Source organism: Phalacrocorax carbo, chromosome 3, assembly GCF_963921805.1.
Source record: "Phalacrocorax carbo chromosome 3, bPhaCar2.1, whole genome shotgun sequence".
Lineage (NCBI taxonomy): Eukaryota > Metazoa > Chordata > Aves > Suliformes > Phalacrocoracidae > Phalacrocorax > Phalacrocorax carbo.
In genome coordinates this window covers 62,321,125-62,336,076 of record NC_087515.1, presented here as the reverse complement: position 1 = coordinate 62,336,076, position 14,952 = coordinate 62,321,125, and the positions used below count along the sequence as shown (strand labels likewise).

General features: G+C 39.9%; 1 protein-coding gene across 4 annotated transcripts in view; it reads left to right on the top strand.

Moving 5' to 3' along the window:
* PHACTR2 (phosphatase and actin regulator 2) overlaps positions 1–14,952 on the top strand; it is a 143,417-nt gene that overhangs the window by 101,258 nt on the left and 27,207 nt on the right. For all 4 annotated transcript variants that reach the window (XM_064447127.1, XM_064447124.1, XM_064447126.1 and 1 more), the window contains exons 3-4: positions 2,041–2,121; positions 4,930–5,088. In XM_064447127.1, the coding sequence (XP_064303197.1) occupies positions 2,041–2,121; positions 4,930–5,088 (240 nt within the window). The remainder of the gene's footprint in view (positions 1–2,040; positions 2,122–4,929; positions 5,089–14,952) is intronic.

The window sequence follows — 14,952 nt, the reverse complement described above, 5'->3', positions numbered from 1 at the left end:
CATGTCATTTCACTGTCCCCAAGAAAACAGACATAAAAAGTAAGCAGAGAGGAAAAGTAGTAGGAAGTAAATTATACTTGCAAAGCTGAAATAATAATAAAAGAATATATATGTTCACCTACATGAAAAACCTTTTGCAAGGATAGGGCATGCTCCTGTGCTTTGTTTGCCATGCCATATAACTTGTGTGACACACAGTTGCAAGGCATATACCTTAAAGAGTCATTGAGAAAAATTGGAAGAGCTCCTGAATAATTTAGGATCAGGACCCAAGGCAGTATAACCAGATCTGAGTTCAGGCTACCACACTGTCCCCAAGGACACTGGCTTACATAGAGAGTCTGCAGCCACACTCATGGGCTCCTTTGTATTGTCAAATGTGATTTGAATGCCGTGAAGGTTTGACCTTTAATGGACAGATCCCACAAAGTACCTGAGTATATAAACACAGACCTAATGCCAACTTACACGTTCTTGTGCCAGTACTGTTTGCATTTACGCACGGTTGATCTCACGGGCGTGGAGAGCGTGAGCTGGGCCACTCAAAATGGTTACTGCCCCCAGTCCTTCTGCCAGGAGTCGGTGCTTTTTTGTCAGGGAAATGCATCCCATGTGGAGCATTTCCTGAATCCCCACACTTCGCAGTGTGAGAAATAAAACTGGTGCTGTAAATTGGAGAAGCACAGTACCTGCTTCATCTTCTGTTCAACCATCCTCTTCCCTGGTAGAGAAGAGGAGCGGGAAGCTGTGAGCAGTGATGCCTTCAGGCGTCTAAATTCAGCCAGCCTGGTTGCAAGTCAGCAGCTGGGGTTACCTGCTGCAGGGAGAGATGTTTATCAGCTGCTATGCATAGAAGGTAAATTTCTTAGAAGCACCAAACTGCCTCTCTTTGTGCCTTCACAGGAGCCCTCACTTCACCCTATGGCTGTTGACTTCGGCTGGGCTGGTGCAAGTGAGATTGACAATACTTGCAGTATTTAATCTGCATAGAGCAATTAGACTGACCCTAGAGAGTAATTGGATTACCAGAGTGTCTGAATTTGTTGATGAGATAAATAACCCTATCCCATAGCATTAATAGGATGAAGTCCAGCACGGCTGAAGCTTTGCTGCATGCCCTCAGCTTGAGTTCCAAACGTCACTTGGCTTTTGATGTCCATACGTAAACAGAATCAGGATGGAAGATTAACTTTTCCTAACAACAAAGACAGGATTTTACAAGTGATCCTCACATTTTATGGACGTGCACCATGGTTCCATGGATCATTACAGTGGCCTCCCAGGTCACTGACCAAAACTGTATTGGTTTGGCAGTGGGGCACAGTAGGGAGTTACTCTATTTTGCCATCTGTAAATGCTTTTCCCTATAAAACTATTTAGCATTTTTCCCATGGGAAATAAACAAAATAATTAAATGCTTCCTGTCACAGTCTTTTTTTGTGTGTTGTATGCTTCTTTTTTTTAACCTAAAAAACAGGACACTGCAGTTTTTTCCATGCAAGCCGACCAGCCTGGATGAGGATGTTATTCCCTTTTAGAACAGAACTTTCTAGCTTCTGTTTAAGGTTATTCTTTTTTCCTTTAAAACAGTTGGCATGTCATAAAGGCTACTCTGTGGATTGCTTGCTGTGAGCAGGATTTGTCTTTCCCAACTCAAAACATATATGAAGCTGACGGAGGTGTCTCCAGCTGAGCTAGTCACCTCAGTCAATGGTAAAGAGGGGCTTTTATGTATTAAACATCTGTGCTAGGATGAGTTCAGTGTCACTCTGGAAGTACCTTTTTCCATTGACTGTAAAGGAAGCCTCACAGAGCCTTGCTCAGCTGAAGGCATTGGGTCAGATGAATCCCCCTTCCGTGCTTGAAACTGTGGGAGAATATTTTCAGAGACTGTCCATGAAAACCCAGACCGTTTCTCCTGCAGAATCAGAAAAAACAAGATTTCTCAGGTTTTCTTTAAAATAAAAATATTTTTCTAAACTTTTCACAAGCATCAGCAGTATGAGAATAAATCTATTCTTAACTGTGCTTTTTCTTTAGTGTTGGAAAGGAAGATTTCGACAAGACAAAGCAGAGAGGAGCTGATAAGAAGGGGAGTGCTGAAGGAAATGCCTGAGCAAGGTGATAACACATTACCTAGAACTTAGTTCCTCAGTGCTAAACATGGGTGATAAAGCCACTATTGCATTGTTTCCTTGTAGTATAAATAGGTATGGGGAGACAAAGCTGAGGAGTGTGAGAGGTAATTTGGTCCAGCTGACAACAAACTGAAGTTGAGAGATTTGTGTTCTGTAACTGCTTCTCCCATAGGTCCACCATCTGACTTCTGGTCATATCCTTAAGTATTTTGATGCTCCCTGTAAATAATGTGACTCCTGTGGTTCCTATTTATTGCTTCTCAGATTTTTTAAGTTAGTGATTAACCTATTTTTTGAGTCAAGGTCTGCTGTCTAAAGCAACTGGAGTACAATACAAGAAATTTTGGCTGAAAAAATTTTAGAGGCTTTGAGATCCCCAAGCAAATCAAGCGCATCCGTTTCAGGTATCAAAAAGTACCAGTGCTGGGATCGTACAGATCCCACTACTGTCACAGGCACCACAATCACAAATGGCACAAACATAAAACTGTGTGGAAGACACGACATGTTTCAAAATGCTATAAGTTTTAGTAACTGGTGTTAACCAGAATTTGTGTTTCGAAAAGTATGAGTAAACCATGGTTAACACCTCTGTGCTACATCTGATTTATGTTTCTAGTGGTGTTCTTTCTAATATTCTTGATTTCCTAGAAATCTAGATCAAATAAAATTCAAGTGAGTAAAATAATTTTCTGTAGCTTAAAATTAAGCCATTCGTCATTTTATCAAGGAGTCTAAGAACTCCATGATTGCAAAAAATATTTTTCTCCTAGAAATTGTGTTACTCTGCCTGCGCTGAAGAATTGTGAATCTATCAATGTGTAGGGTTGTATCGTACACATTGATATCTAGAAGTAAAGGGCTTGTTTGTCCACGTGTGACATCACTTGTCTTCACAGTGTTTCACTAATTACGAGGCTATGGCGTTCAGCATAGCTGGCTTCTGAACTTGTCTCTGCCACTGTCTTTGACTTAAAGGAAGAAATGCAAACTCTCCATACCTCAATTTCTCCCTCTGTGAATTTGTTACATATTTTTGCTACATGCTTTGCTGGGAGCTGTGTGGCTTTGTCCATTGGTGACTCTAAATTGCATTTAGATTGCTGGGACAGTTAATGAAATGTGTTAACATTTCAGTTTGGTTACAAACAGTCTGAACATAAACACTATCATTTGTGATAAAAGTGTGTATGCTTTGGTCATCAATGTCCTTGAAAGGGGATGGGACTTTGGATCCCTTACAGAGGTTGAACAAAGTGAGAAAAGGATGTAGAGATGAACAATTTTCTCGTCTTCTTCCTGTCTTAAGAAGGATTGGTTTGAAGGTGCTAAAAAAAGAGTTACAGAAAAGACAGTAGTTGGGCAGTATGAAGGTAGGTAGAAGGAATGACTATGGAGGTGAAAGCTAGATGGGGAAATTACAGGGGAGTCTTGAAATGTGAGAGGTAAGAAATGTGAAGAAGTGTCTGACTCACCTGGGATAAGAAGAAAGAAGTGCAAAGTGGCAAGTGCCACTTGGAGGCAGGAGGTGTTTACAGAACCATGACATGGATGCCACATGTGAAGGCAGAGAGGAAAGAATGGATTTATGAACATCTGGAAGAGAGGAGCTGAAGAAACTGATTGTTGTGGTAAGGTAAGAAGGAAGCCTTGTGTGACTGTCAGCTACAGGGGATGAGGCAAGGATAAGAAGGCAGAACTTAGTTTTTACACATCAAGTTTAAGTTAGCATGTGTGAGAATGAAACCATCAGCTTAACCCATGGAGGCTGCATAATTGTGTTGAAACCAGGGAACTGCCAAACATCCAGGTCTGATAGCACACAGCAAGGAAGAGGAGGAGAAAAAGAGAGTGGAATCACCACAATTAATGAAGAAACAACGGGAGGAACCAGAAGAGACCCCAGGTAGATTTGCATAATTTTTGGACCAACAGCAAGAGTATCCTGCAGAAGGAAAGCAATCATCTACGTGAACTGCAGGTGTGGTGTGAGCAACATAAGGATAACAAGCCCTAGAAATGACCAGAGAAGAAAATCAGCAGCAATTTTAAAATGCGTGGAAGAGACAAATCAGTAAATAAGGGAAGAGAAAAAGCCGTCAGCCAGCAAGAGTATGTGGCATTTTTCAGGAATATAGAGGCAAATAGGGAAGAGAAAGAGTTTTTTTTTAGGTGGTCTGGGTAAGTGAGTAAAATATCATCAGAGCTGGGAAAGAATTTGACTTGCAGAATTTAATAATGGTGTAATAAGTGATACAGGAAGACCTCACCTTGGTTCTTAAGACTGGATAATGACTTGGTTACATATTTTATTCATTAATTCGGCACACATATTCTGAGAACTTTTGTCTGAATTGCTGGCTGATTTACCTACTGGATGCACCACAGTAGTCCTGCAGCTCTGCCCCCTAATTGTCCAGGTTTGGGGCCTGTTGGAACACGTTGCAGCTCCGTTGTAGTCCATGCACACATTTCTTTGCTGTGTAAACCTAGATGCAGGGAGGAAGAGAACAGGATGCTAATGTCTACGGGCAAGAAGCTGGACCTGAAAACCCATGTGCACTTCCAGGCCCGCTACTGCAGAGGTCTCCAACCAAAGAATGAGGAAGCCTGTAGAGTTCCTTTACAGCATTAACTTTTCAGAGCAGATCTGCAGCCTCACGTTTCATATTTCAGTAAGTCTTTCTGCTTTGCTTCCATGGAACCTTGAAAGCAGAGGGATGCTGTATGTTGTCAATAGATGGTAAAGAAGAAGTTAAACTAGATAACAGCTTTTTAATTTTCATTTCAGATGGTGACATAACAGTGAATTTTGAAACTTCAAATGGACACACCATAGCCATTGGTGAAGTAACTGTACAGGAAGAAAATGTGGTAAAAGCCAGTGGAGATAATGGTACTTTATCAGAGAAAGCATCATTACTGGAAGGAAAAAGAGATGATCAAAAAGGTAAATGAACATATTTGTCACAAATTGTTTTTCACCTATTTAAAATATTAACATGTTCTTCCATTAGCACCAATACATGCTGTGAGTTCTGTTCTGCCACAAAGATGCCAGCAGAACCTGCCAAGACGACTTGTAAAACATCAGTATGTCATCACTGGTATGCATGCCTTTTACTGTGGATATAATGAGGTCATAAAGAGAAGCATGGTCTGAGTATGCAAATGGGTGCGGAGACATTTGATTTCTAAATTCAGTGTGAGCCTTTCCTTGTAGCCATGGGCAAGCTTTGGTTTCAGGTTTTCCTTTTGTGAAAGAAGACACTAAGTGCGTATGCACCACCTTGCAATGTCATTGTAGAAGTGGATTATGGTTTGAAAGTCCAGAAGTGTTTAAGCCACTTAAAAAACATGTATCATTTTGAAAGTAACTTCAGCAACTCATTCCTGATGATATTCATAAATCTTAAACACTTGCAGTCCAGCTCTTCAGAAGCATTCAAGAGGCTATATCACTACTGTGAACTGAACCTAGGTCATTTATGGAAAATGTACCTTATGACTATAAGGTTTTCTATATTGCAGCAAATTGCAGCAAATACTGCTAGATATTTAGCAGTCCCAAAGTCCATATTAATTTTGTTACCTTTACTCAGATCTATCGTGGTAACAAGAGTTTGACTGAGTAAGAAAAAGCTGAAGATTAAATGCGGAATCACAGGACTTGGATCAGGTTTCTTTTTCTCTAGCCTCTTGAATAGTGTACCACTTCTTTTCCTTGTCAAAAAGTGTTCTAAATACTGTTCAAGTTATTGGATTTTCCTAGAGGGTGCAAGGGTGCAAAAGATCAAGAACTTTATGGCTGGCTGTTAGAAGGAGCAGCCTTTCCAGTGTCTTCTGGTAACCTCTACCAAGTGATGAATGAGCCTCTAGAGGTTGAGAGGGTTAGTTTGGCTAACACAAAAATCTGAATTCTTCTCTGAACTATGTAAATCACTTGACTATGTAAAAAGTGGTTGGATGTCCAAGGAGAACTGCCTTTCTTATGAGATTTCTAGTACTTCCTGTCTCCCAACAAGACAGAAATACAACATTAGCCTTTTTCATGACATTTAAATATGACTATCTTTTGGTGCCAACTAGAACCAGATGTGTATTGGGTCAGGGAAAATGAGTTATAAAAGCCATGGAAAACTCCTTTAAAATGGTTCAGGTTAACTTTGGGGTTAGATAAGACCACTTATTAATTTATGCATCCCTAAATACAGCCTTTTAGAACTGTCAAGTCTTGAAGTTTTTCCTAAGGTACAGGGTTTTTTTTAGAAACACACATTCCTAACTATGTTGAAATCCCCTCTACCTGTCTTTGCAGAATGTAGAACTCCAGTGAAGCAGGAAAGGTTCAATATCTATTTCAAACACATCATTACACTCTGCACTCCCTATATATTGTGTTGACCTGACAGAGAGAAATTTAAAATGATAGCTGTACCGGAGTAGACTCAGTACAGAAGAATATATAGCTATCACTCCAGTCCCTCTCTGAAGTATATATGGAGGAGGGAGAAGGAAAACAAAAAATGAGCAAATTTGGTATTCTGGGCTTCATAGAATGTCAATATGACCATATAGAAGATGCAAAACACTTCAAGTATACTTCCCTCTTACATCTAAACATGGAGTTCTTCTACACATAAACATCTTGAGTCCCCTGAAAAGGAACAAGGTAGATTTATTGCCGAGGAATAGACTGCCCAAAAAAGGTGTTAAGAATCAGTTTCACACATCAGCAACAGTGATACACAGTGCAGATCCAGTATGACTCACTGGATAGAAGGTGAGCCAGTCTGTTGAACTCAGTGGAAGAGTAAGGCCCGCTGCATCTCACAGATGCATCTCACCTGACAAATTAACCCTCGGTGATTTTTTTATGGAAGATGCAGTGGGTCTGCATTACACCCACACCCACTGGCAGAGGGAGGAATTAACTGGAGAGTGGAGGTTTGCTAATGCTCACAGAGCATCAAAATAAGAGCTGAAGCAGGAATACCTACCTCACTCTTTTCTGCCCAGACCATAAAACATGCTGGTGTTCCAGATCACAACCGTCCGTCATGACAACGAAGACAGGAGGAGTGATTATCAGCTGGACAATTGGGAGTAATGGATGAAAGGAGTTCATCTTCAGTGAGGCTAATGTTAGGCTTTTTAGAGTCATGAACTCTTATGTGTAAATCTTGAAGGAAGTTAAATACACTTTCCATGTTTATAAAACCTGAAGACTGGATTAATTCCTGCTGTTGAGTAGCACGGTGTGCTGCAGTTCCAACTCCAGCTGAATCAAAATGTTCCAAAAAATACATCACAGTCCCTGAAAGTTCTGAAGTTATTTGAAAATGTTTTTATGAAATGGTGGTGGTCTTTACTTACCATCTTGTTCAAGTGCAGTTTGAAAATGGCCTTCTCATATACATATGATAAATATGATAAATATGACTGCTGGAACTGGAAGCTTAAAAAGAACAAGTGATAAAGGAACATTGTGATAATATGGGTTTAATAGCGAGAGTTGGCAGCAACGCATGGTAGAATGTTGAATATGTTAGGAGTTAAAAGAAGTTAAAGGAAAAAAGTTGTTTCAGCATGAGCCACAGAAGTACAGTATCAACAGGGCAAACAGTCAGGTCAGCCATGCAATATAAAAATGAGTGAAGAAGACGACCCCAAGGCTGTTCTCTGTGCTGTGAACCAGTTCCATAACCCGTGTACCCATCTGCTTCCTGTCAGCTCTCAGGTGCCTTTTGTATTTGGTGAATAAGTTCCCTTTGGCAATTTAAAAGTGTAACTGTTACTGTTTATAGTAACGATGAGATGTCAGTCATCCAAGCAGGGTGTTTAAAAGGAAATTTCTCTTATGGCAGGGTAATAAGAAGCTGGTGACAGTTTTACATAAAACAGGTAATTGATGGATAAAGCTTTGCAGATGAGAAATCAGAGAAATCTTTTTCCTAGATCATTTATTCACATTATGTTTGTGCTGGGTTGAGTTCTGAATTTTTCTGTTTTGTTTTGACTAAGAAAAGTTAATAGCATCTTTTGCAGAAAATAAAGAGCCATTCTCTGTAGCCATTCTCTGTGAGCACCCTGGAAAGGATACAGAGCAGCGAATAAAAAGGCATCATGCCAAAGTACACCCTGGCTGCCTGGGCAGCAGACTGGACTGTACCATTGTGCCAGGGCTCCTGACCTGTGGTGCTTGGCTGCAGCAGCCCCTACAGACCCCAGCGCTCCAGGTTCCAGGTGGGGTACGAGCATCGCAAAGGGGATCCAAGGAGTCACTCTGCCTCCTGCCCCCTGCAGCAGTGTTGCAGAAGACCAAAAGCCACAGCAGTAGAATAGGCGTCAAAATTGTCACTGTTTGCCTCCCTAGGTATAGGGTCATAGCATGCTGACACAGCATGCATGCTGCACATTGTAAAACCTCCTGGTACTGTGTGAGAGGTGCTTTTCTCCCTTCCACCCTCCCAGGATGTCTCTGGCACACAGATGTACCAGAGAGCCCAGAGTTTGTATCTGAGTTCAGTTTGTAAACTTAGATCTTACTCATTTATATCAGAGCAAGCTAATATTTTCATGATTCTGGTAGATACTTCCACATTTCATGGTTAGCCTGGGCTTGAAGAAGTGAAAGGCTCAATAACTATTAGCAAGATACTGCCTGGAAAGAAGTAATAAGAAGTTTCATTTTGTGTACCTTTAGTCAGGAATATTAAATGCTGCTTTGATAAATAATTGCATTGCAGGAAGCTAGAGCTATGTTGCAGGTGCTGTAGGTGTTATGGGTGACATGGAGCATAAGCTTCTGAAATGTTCCCATGCCATTTATAGCAGACTGATCCGCTCAGGTTTGCTCATGTCTTTCAGTAGAGGAAACAGTTTGTAGTCCATTTTCCAAATGAAATCATGGGATACATGTGCAGAGTGTTTTTTCCCCACGGGATAACTCCAATATGAGAGCTGGCAAAAGTTCCAGGTCTTGGTATGTTGGGTCAGACATTCTTTCCTCTATACTTTGTCTGCTCTCCCTTAAATCTGCCATTAAATTTAATCTTTTCTTTTTCTCATAGGTAACCAAAAAAAAGAAGCTTGGAAGCACAAGCTCTGGTCTTATGAGCATGCATTGTTGCTGACCAACGCTTTAGTTTGTCTACCAAGGAATGTTCTTCAAAGTCAAAATTTCTAGGTTCCTTTTCTCAGAGGTCTTTGCTTTATTTCCCCAAAGTGGAACAAAACCTGTTGAGTTTAAGATAGTAGTCCTCACCTTCCAGGGTCTCAGAAAAGAGCCTCCTTTCTCTCAGAAGACTAATGCTGCAAACCACTCACTGTGAGAGACAAGGCAGACTTTCTTGCCTCTTGTGTGCCTAGCTGGCTTCCTACACTCCTGAGCTCTGTAGATCATCTATATGCGCACCATACATAAAAGAGGGGCTTTTTTGTCTGACTCCCAAAGAATCTCTCCCTCCAGCTGAGTTATTTGCTGAGTAAAACCAGTTCTTCTAAGAATAGTATATCTTTGATTCATCACCTGAACTATGTAAATGAGGCTGAATCCAAATCTTCTTAAAAGGAAAGCTACTCTAGATAAAGCTGTATTTGGGCAGAGACTGTCCACTAAGTCAGCCAGGCTGGCTCATGACAGTAGGCTGACTTAGTGGCAGAGAAAAGCTCCTGATTTGTAAAGCTGCTATTTTTTTTCTTTTATAGGAAAGATATCCTAACGTCGCTCCAGAAATAAGACTGTAGACGTGCTTTTAGTGAAGTAACCACTGAATTATTTGAGCATATTGATACAGAAAGTATAAGGGAATGTAGAAGCCTACATGCCTTTCACTTTCCAAGTCTCCCATAGACCAAGAAATGGTAAAAGTATGTGGCTGACAGTGAAGATGTTTTAGGTATTCTCTCTTAATTTAAGATTTGAAAGCTTACTTTTTATGCAAAAGTTGGCCAGTTAGCCATTTAAAATGACAGTCAGCAGGGTTTTTTTCTTTTTGTCTTGGAACCAATGCAAAATATCTGAACGTGGCTGCCTTAGGTCAGGTGTTACACCTATTCCCTTTCTCCCCTCTTCTGTTTTCTACACTGTCTGTTACGAGACCTCTTGCACATGGTGGTGTTGAAATTATAAAGTATGTAAGATCTGTAAGTCTGCAGATGTACAGATCTGCTCATCCATCTTCAAGAAAGATGAATTCAAAACTGCAGAGAGTGCTGCAAAAAGCATCATGAGGCAGCTGTTCTTGTTCACCCTAGCAAAAGAGAGCCTGAGAGAGCCTGAGTGCGTTTGATGAATGTAACAAGTTGGTATATAGCCAGGAGAGAGCATGGCTAAAGGACAATGCTGGCACAAGTAGAAAGGAATAAACGGTGGCTTGAAATACATCTAGGCTGGAAATTAAAGGAAGCTTTCTAACAATTAGAATGGGTCTTTTCTTGAACAGAATTTTAGAAACAAAAACAGGAACAAAAGATGGAGCTGGTTAAATCTGCAGTTTATGAAGGGATTTGTATTAGTTGATTACCTGCATCAGCACAGTGAGTGAGTCCAAAAAAGAGACAGAAGACACCTTGTCTTGCTCTGTGTCCCATGTTTCTGGATGACAGAACATGCTGAATGTTTTGATTAATCAAAACACAGCTCTCTGCATAGGCTGGAAAGGAAACTTGTGAGTCTCAAAACTCCTGAGTTTCATTTTGCAGGGAGTCATCCTGCAAAAGACAACAAATCATATGTTATTTCTAACTTCCATTTTACATAGAGTTACTCCACTGAGTTGTGCTCATCTTCCCGGAGAAGGGTGCTTTGCAATTGATTAAATGCTTGTGTTGCAGCACTACTGGTTTTCCATGAGCTAGCTCCATGTCACTGTTTTAGCTGTAGAAACAAAAATACCAGTACTATATGACAAAATCCCAGGGTAGAAAAGCTTTGGCCTTTGGTTCCTTAGAAGTTCACAAAAGAAAATAAAAAATTCTTGTATTATACAAACCAGTCATATATGGCTTTGGAAACTATGCCCAGGATTTTCATAGGTCCGTTTGGTCCAGAGTTTGGCAAAGGTCCCACATTTAGTTTCCAGAATAAGCCACCTGATTTTCCAGTGCCTGTGGCATGCTGACACCTCTCTGAAAGTCTTTGAGACTTGATGAGCGCCCACAAGAGCTGTTGTACACTGAGTACTTTGTAACCCTGACCATCATTTAGGTGTTTACATGAGAACACAGCTTTCTTAAGAGTCTGGCCTCAATCACAGTTTGTGGGAACAAGAAAATCTGGTCTCAAAGTGAGGTGAGCTTTCTTGAAAATCTGGCCTTTGAAAAATTTATTCTAAACGTAAATATATTCTAGATTCAAATGCTTAATGAGACATTAACATTTGCTTTTCTTTCCTATTTAAAGAGTAATTTATAGGCAGATTCCTTTTACAGCAGATCTCTTGATCAAGACAGCAGTGAAAAAAAGATATTCCTATCTGATGGTCTTTTGTAGACCTTTTCTTAAAAGGTCAGTTCATGGTGAACAGATGTCTACATTAAGAAAAACAACAGCAATAAAAATACATTGCAGCTGGTACTGAGGTACCTGGGGGATTGGCTTGAACAAATAGATGGGTCTGAACTGATTCAGCTGCCTCCTTGTTTTGGCAAAAGATGCAAAAGAAAGAGCAGGCATGAAGACTAAGGGTCCATATTCAAGCAGAATCATGTTAGAGAGGTGCAATTACAACATAATTGTATCTTGAGCCATTTACAGACATCAGACCATCTCTGTCACTGTTTGCGACCAAGCCACTGTTGCCATTATTAGTTATTTGTATTACTACAGTACTTATGTATATACCAGGAATTTATTGTAGTGTCTTACATAAATGCAGAGAAACACAAAAAAGTGTGGTAGTAAAAAGTGTTGTAGTCTCGCAGTAAAAGAGAGGACACATTGGTTTAGGCACTGAAAAACAAGAGGGGACCAGACCAAGATAACAAGTGCAATGCTGACAGCCTAAAAATTGTCAGTTTTGGCATCACAGCAGAGAGGAATTTGCAGGAGGACGGTCAGTGAATGTTCACAAAGCCTGAGGGGCAGCGGAGGCAAAGCAATGAAAAGCATCCGCTTCAAAACTTGGCTTGTCGCTGGCAAAAGCTATTATAGTGGACTAGTCAGGTAGGAACTGGAAATCTGTATCTCAAGGGTAAATGAGAAATAGTTTGGGCAAGATTGGATTGACACTGAGAGCAGTCAAGTTTATATCTGATGAGGTAAAAAAGATGAAGCTAACAAAGATAAAAATGACAAAGCTAGTAAGATGCCAAGAGGGACGATATGGTGAAAGGCAATCATCTTCAGCACAGCTTTCCTCATGGCTATGAGCAAAAAGAAGATTCATTGGTCAAGGCCAAGAGAAGGGCATGTACATAACCAAGGGGCAGGCAAGACTAGATCAGAGCTGTAACTATCTGAGCAGGTAGGTTGCTGCTGTGCAGAAAGAGTCTGCCAGTCTTTGGTATGATGTACATAAAAGAGCTGTCCTTGATAAAGATGATTTTCCAGAGATGGCAAGGTATTTCAGTTACAATCAATGTTACTTAAATTGCCGGTTTTTATCACAACTGAAGTCTGCAAGCAAGAACTGTGCTGTGAATTAACTGCTCCAGTTTTTTTAATTTATAGTTTTTAGTCCTGTATCTAAAGAAAATTTGAAAATAGTTGGTTGTCACTAAGATATGTTTATTTGCAACTAAGTAAAGCTTTAGCCTTATATTTTATACATTTTTTCCTAAATCAGAAGCTAAATTCTAATACATATTATTTAATAAGTTATATAGTTTAATGTAGAGTGACTGAGATTCTAAATAATTGCACTGTATTACTTTAGAAGATGGTGAATGGTGTAATATTTCTTACTAAGTTATCGTTCTCTTTTTAATATTTTCTCTACTAATATGACTGGAAACAAAACACAGTAATGGTGTGTGAGTACACAGGTTTTAAATTCTTTCTTATTAGTAACTAAAATTTTAGCCTGCTGGAGCTATAAGTAAAGGGTATATTAAAAAATTGTTTACACTTAAAATTCTTTCTGATCATCATGTCCTTCAAGATCTTCCAACTAGAAAATCTTATCTTCTCTTACCGTGTTTGTTATTCATGGAATTAAAAATTTAAAATATGCTGTTTTTTCAGAATTAAATCCATTTTTCAACTTTGAATGAAGGTAGGTAGAATTTCACAAGGAGATGCTTTTTGCTAAAAAAAAAAAGAGGAGAACAAAATGTAACAAAGTCTTTCTCTGGTCCAGAGTTCTTTCTCTGGAAAACAAAGAGGCAGTTCAAGAATCTGTGCTCGAAAGACTCTGTTAGAAAGCTGTAAAAGGTTGCTATGCAATTGTTCTTGCAAAACATTAGCAAAAGCATATTAGTCTAGAATGGGGTGGAAATAAAGGAGGAAGACACTGGACAGTTAACGTTCATTTCTTCAGTTCATGAAGAGACATATGTGTGCATGTTGCTTTTAATAACTGCAGGTGATGCATTAGGTTCATGTTAACAAACCTTACGCTAGAGATTGAAAAGGCTTTGTTTCTAAGATGAAGAATGTCATTGTTGTCCAACACATTATTTGTTTTTCATCTACTAATCTTAAAATGAAAAGGTGCTGCTTATCTCTTGGGAATCTTATACATGGGAAGGAAGAGAGCAAGGAACGGCCAGGAGATCCAGGAACGGCCATTTAATGTGTGTAAGCATGAGGCTCTAACAGCAACATACTGCAAGAAATTAATTGGTTTCCTCTTGAGTGATAAAAGGGACTCTTAAAGTCCTTGCAGTATTTGCTTGGATCCTTTCTTCCCCAACCACCATAGTTTTCAGTAGCATGCAAATAAAGCCCATGTGATTCTGATGGTTTGCTCTTGCTTTTATAATAGTCTTTTTCTGGAAGGTTTGGGAAGGCTATCTTGAGACAAAATGGGCACAGCGTTCGTGTAATTGAATAGATAAAGATTTCCTTCTGGGAACTGTAGCTGTTCCCAGATGTCTTGCAACCATAGTCTTATGACCATAGCGATTATGTTGCAAAATTTTATGTTGACTATAAATGGCTCACCTACATTAACATTATAGTTGGCATTAGGCATGCACTTTTGAAGTGAATTTCCTGGTCATCCCCACTTACCATTTTTTGATTTGGAGAGCACACAAGCCAGGTTTCTTTTGGATTAAACTAAGCCAAAAGATACATTCAGGAACTTACGCTCCTATGACTACTGGGCATGCAATCTACAGAACTACCCTGAAGCTAGTCCAAAGTCAAGTCTCCTGAAATGCACATTGTGGACATTGGGTCCTCTTTCACTCTACATTCCTATTGCATGACATAATGTAGGTACAGTCCAAATTCCAGTTGACTAAGGAACTGCTGATTCTTGAAAGTGCAGTCTTGTAACAGTACCCAGAGATCTTGCAGGAGAGAAGAACATTCCCATGGCAAATGATATCCTATATGATTTAGCTTCATCTCTTTCTGAGGAGTAGAAATACTCTGGGAAATATACCCAGAATAAAGTTGCCATGAGCAAGCAGCCTGCAGCTTAGGAGAATGGGTTGCTTCAGGGGAAACTTTCGGCTGCATAGTCATATTTGAACCCGTGGTTGAGAGAATGGCCCTGTTCACATTAAGAATCACATGAATCTGAGTTTTATAGTCTGTTGATCTCAGAAGGCTGGAAAGAAGCCAAGGGAATTTATTAGAGGAGTAAATGGCATTTCCCTTGTTTAGTTTGCAGCCAGTGGTCTAGTTGAGGATACTGGA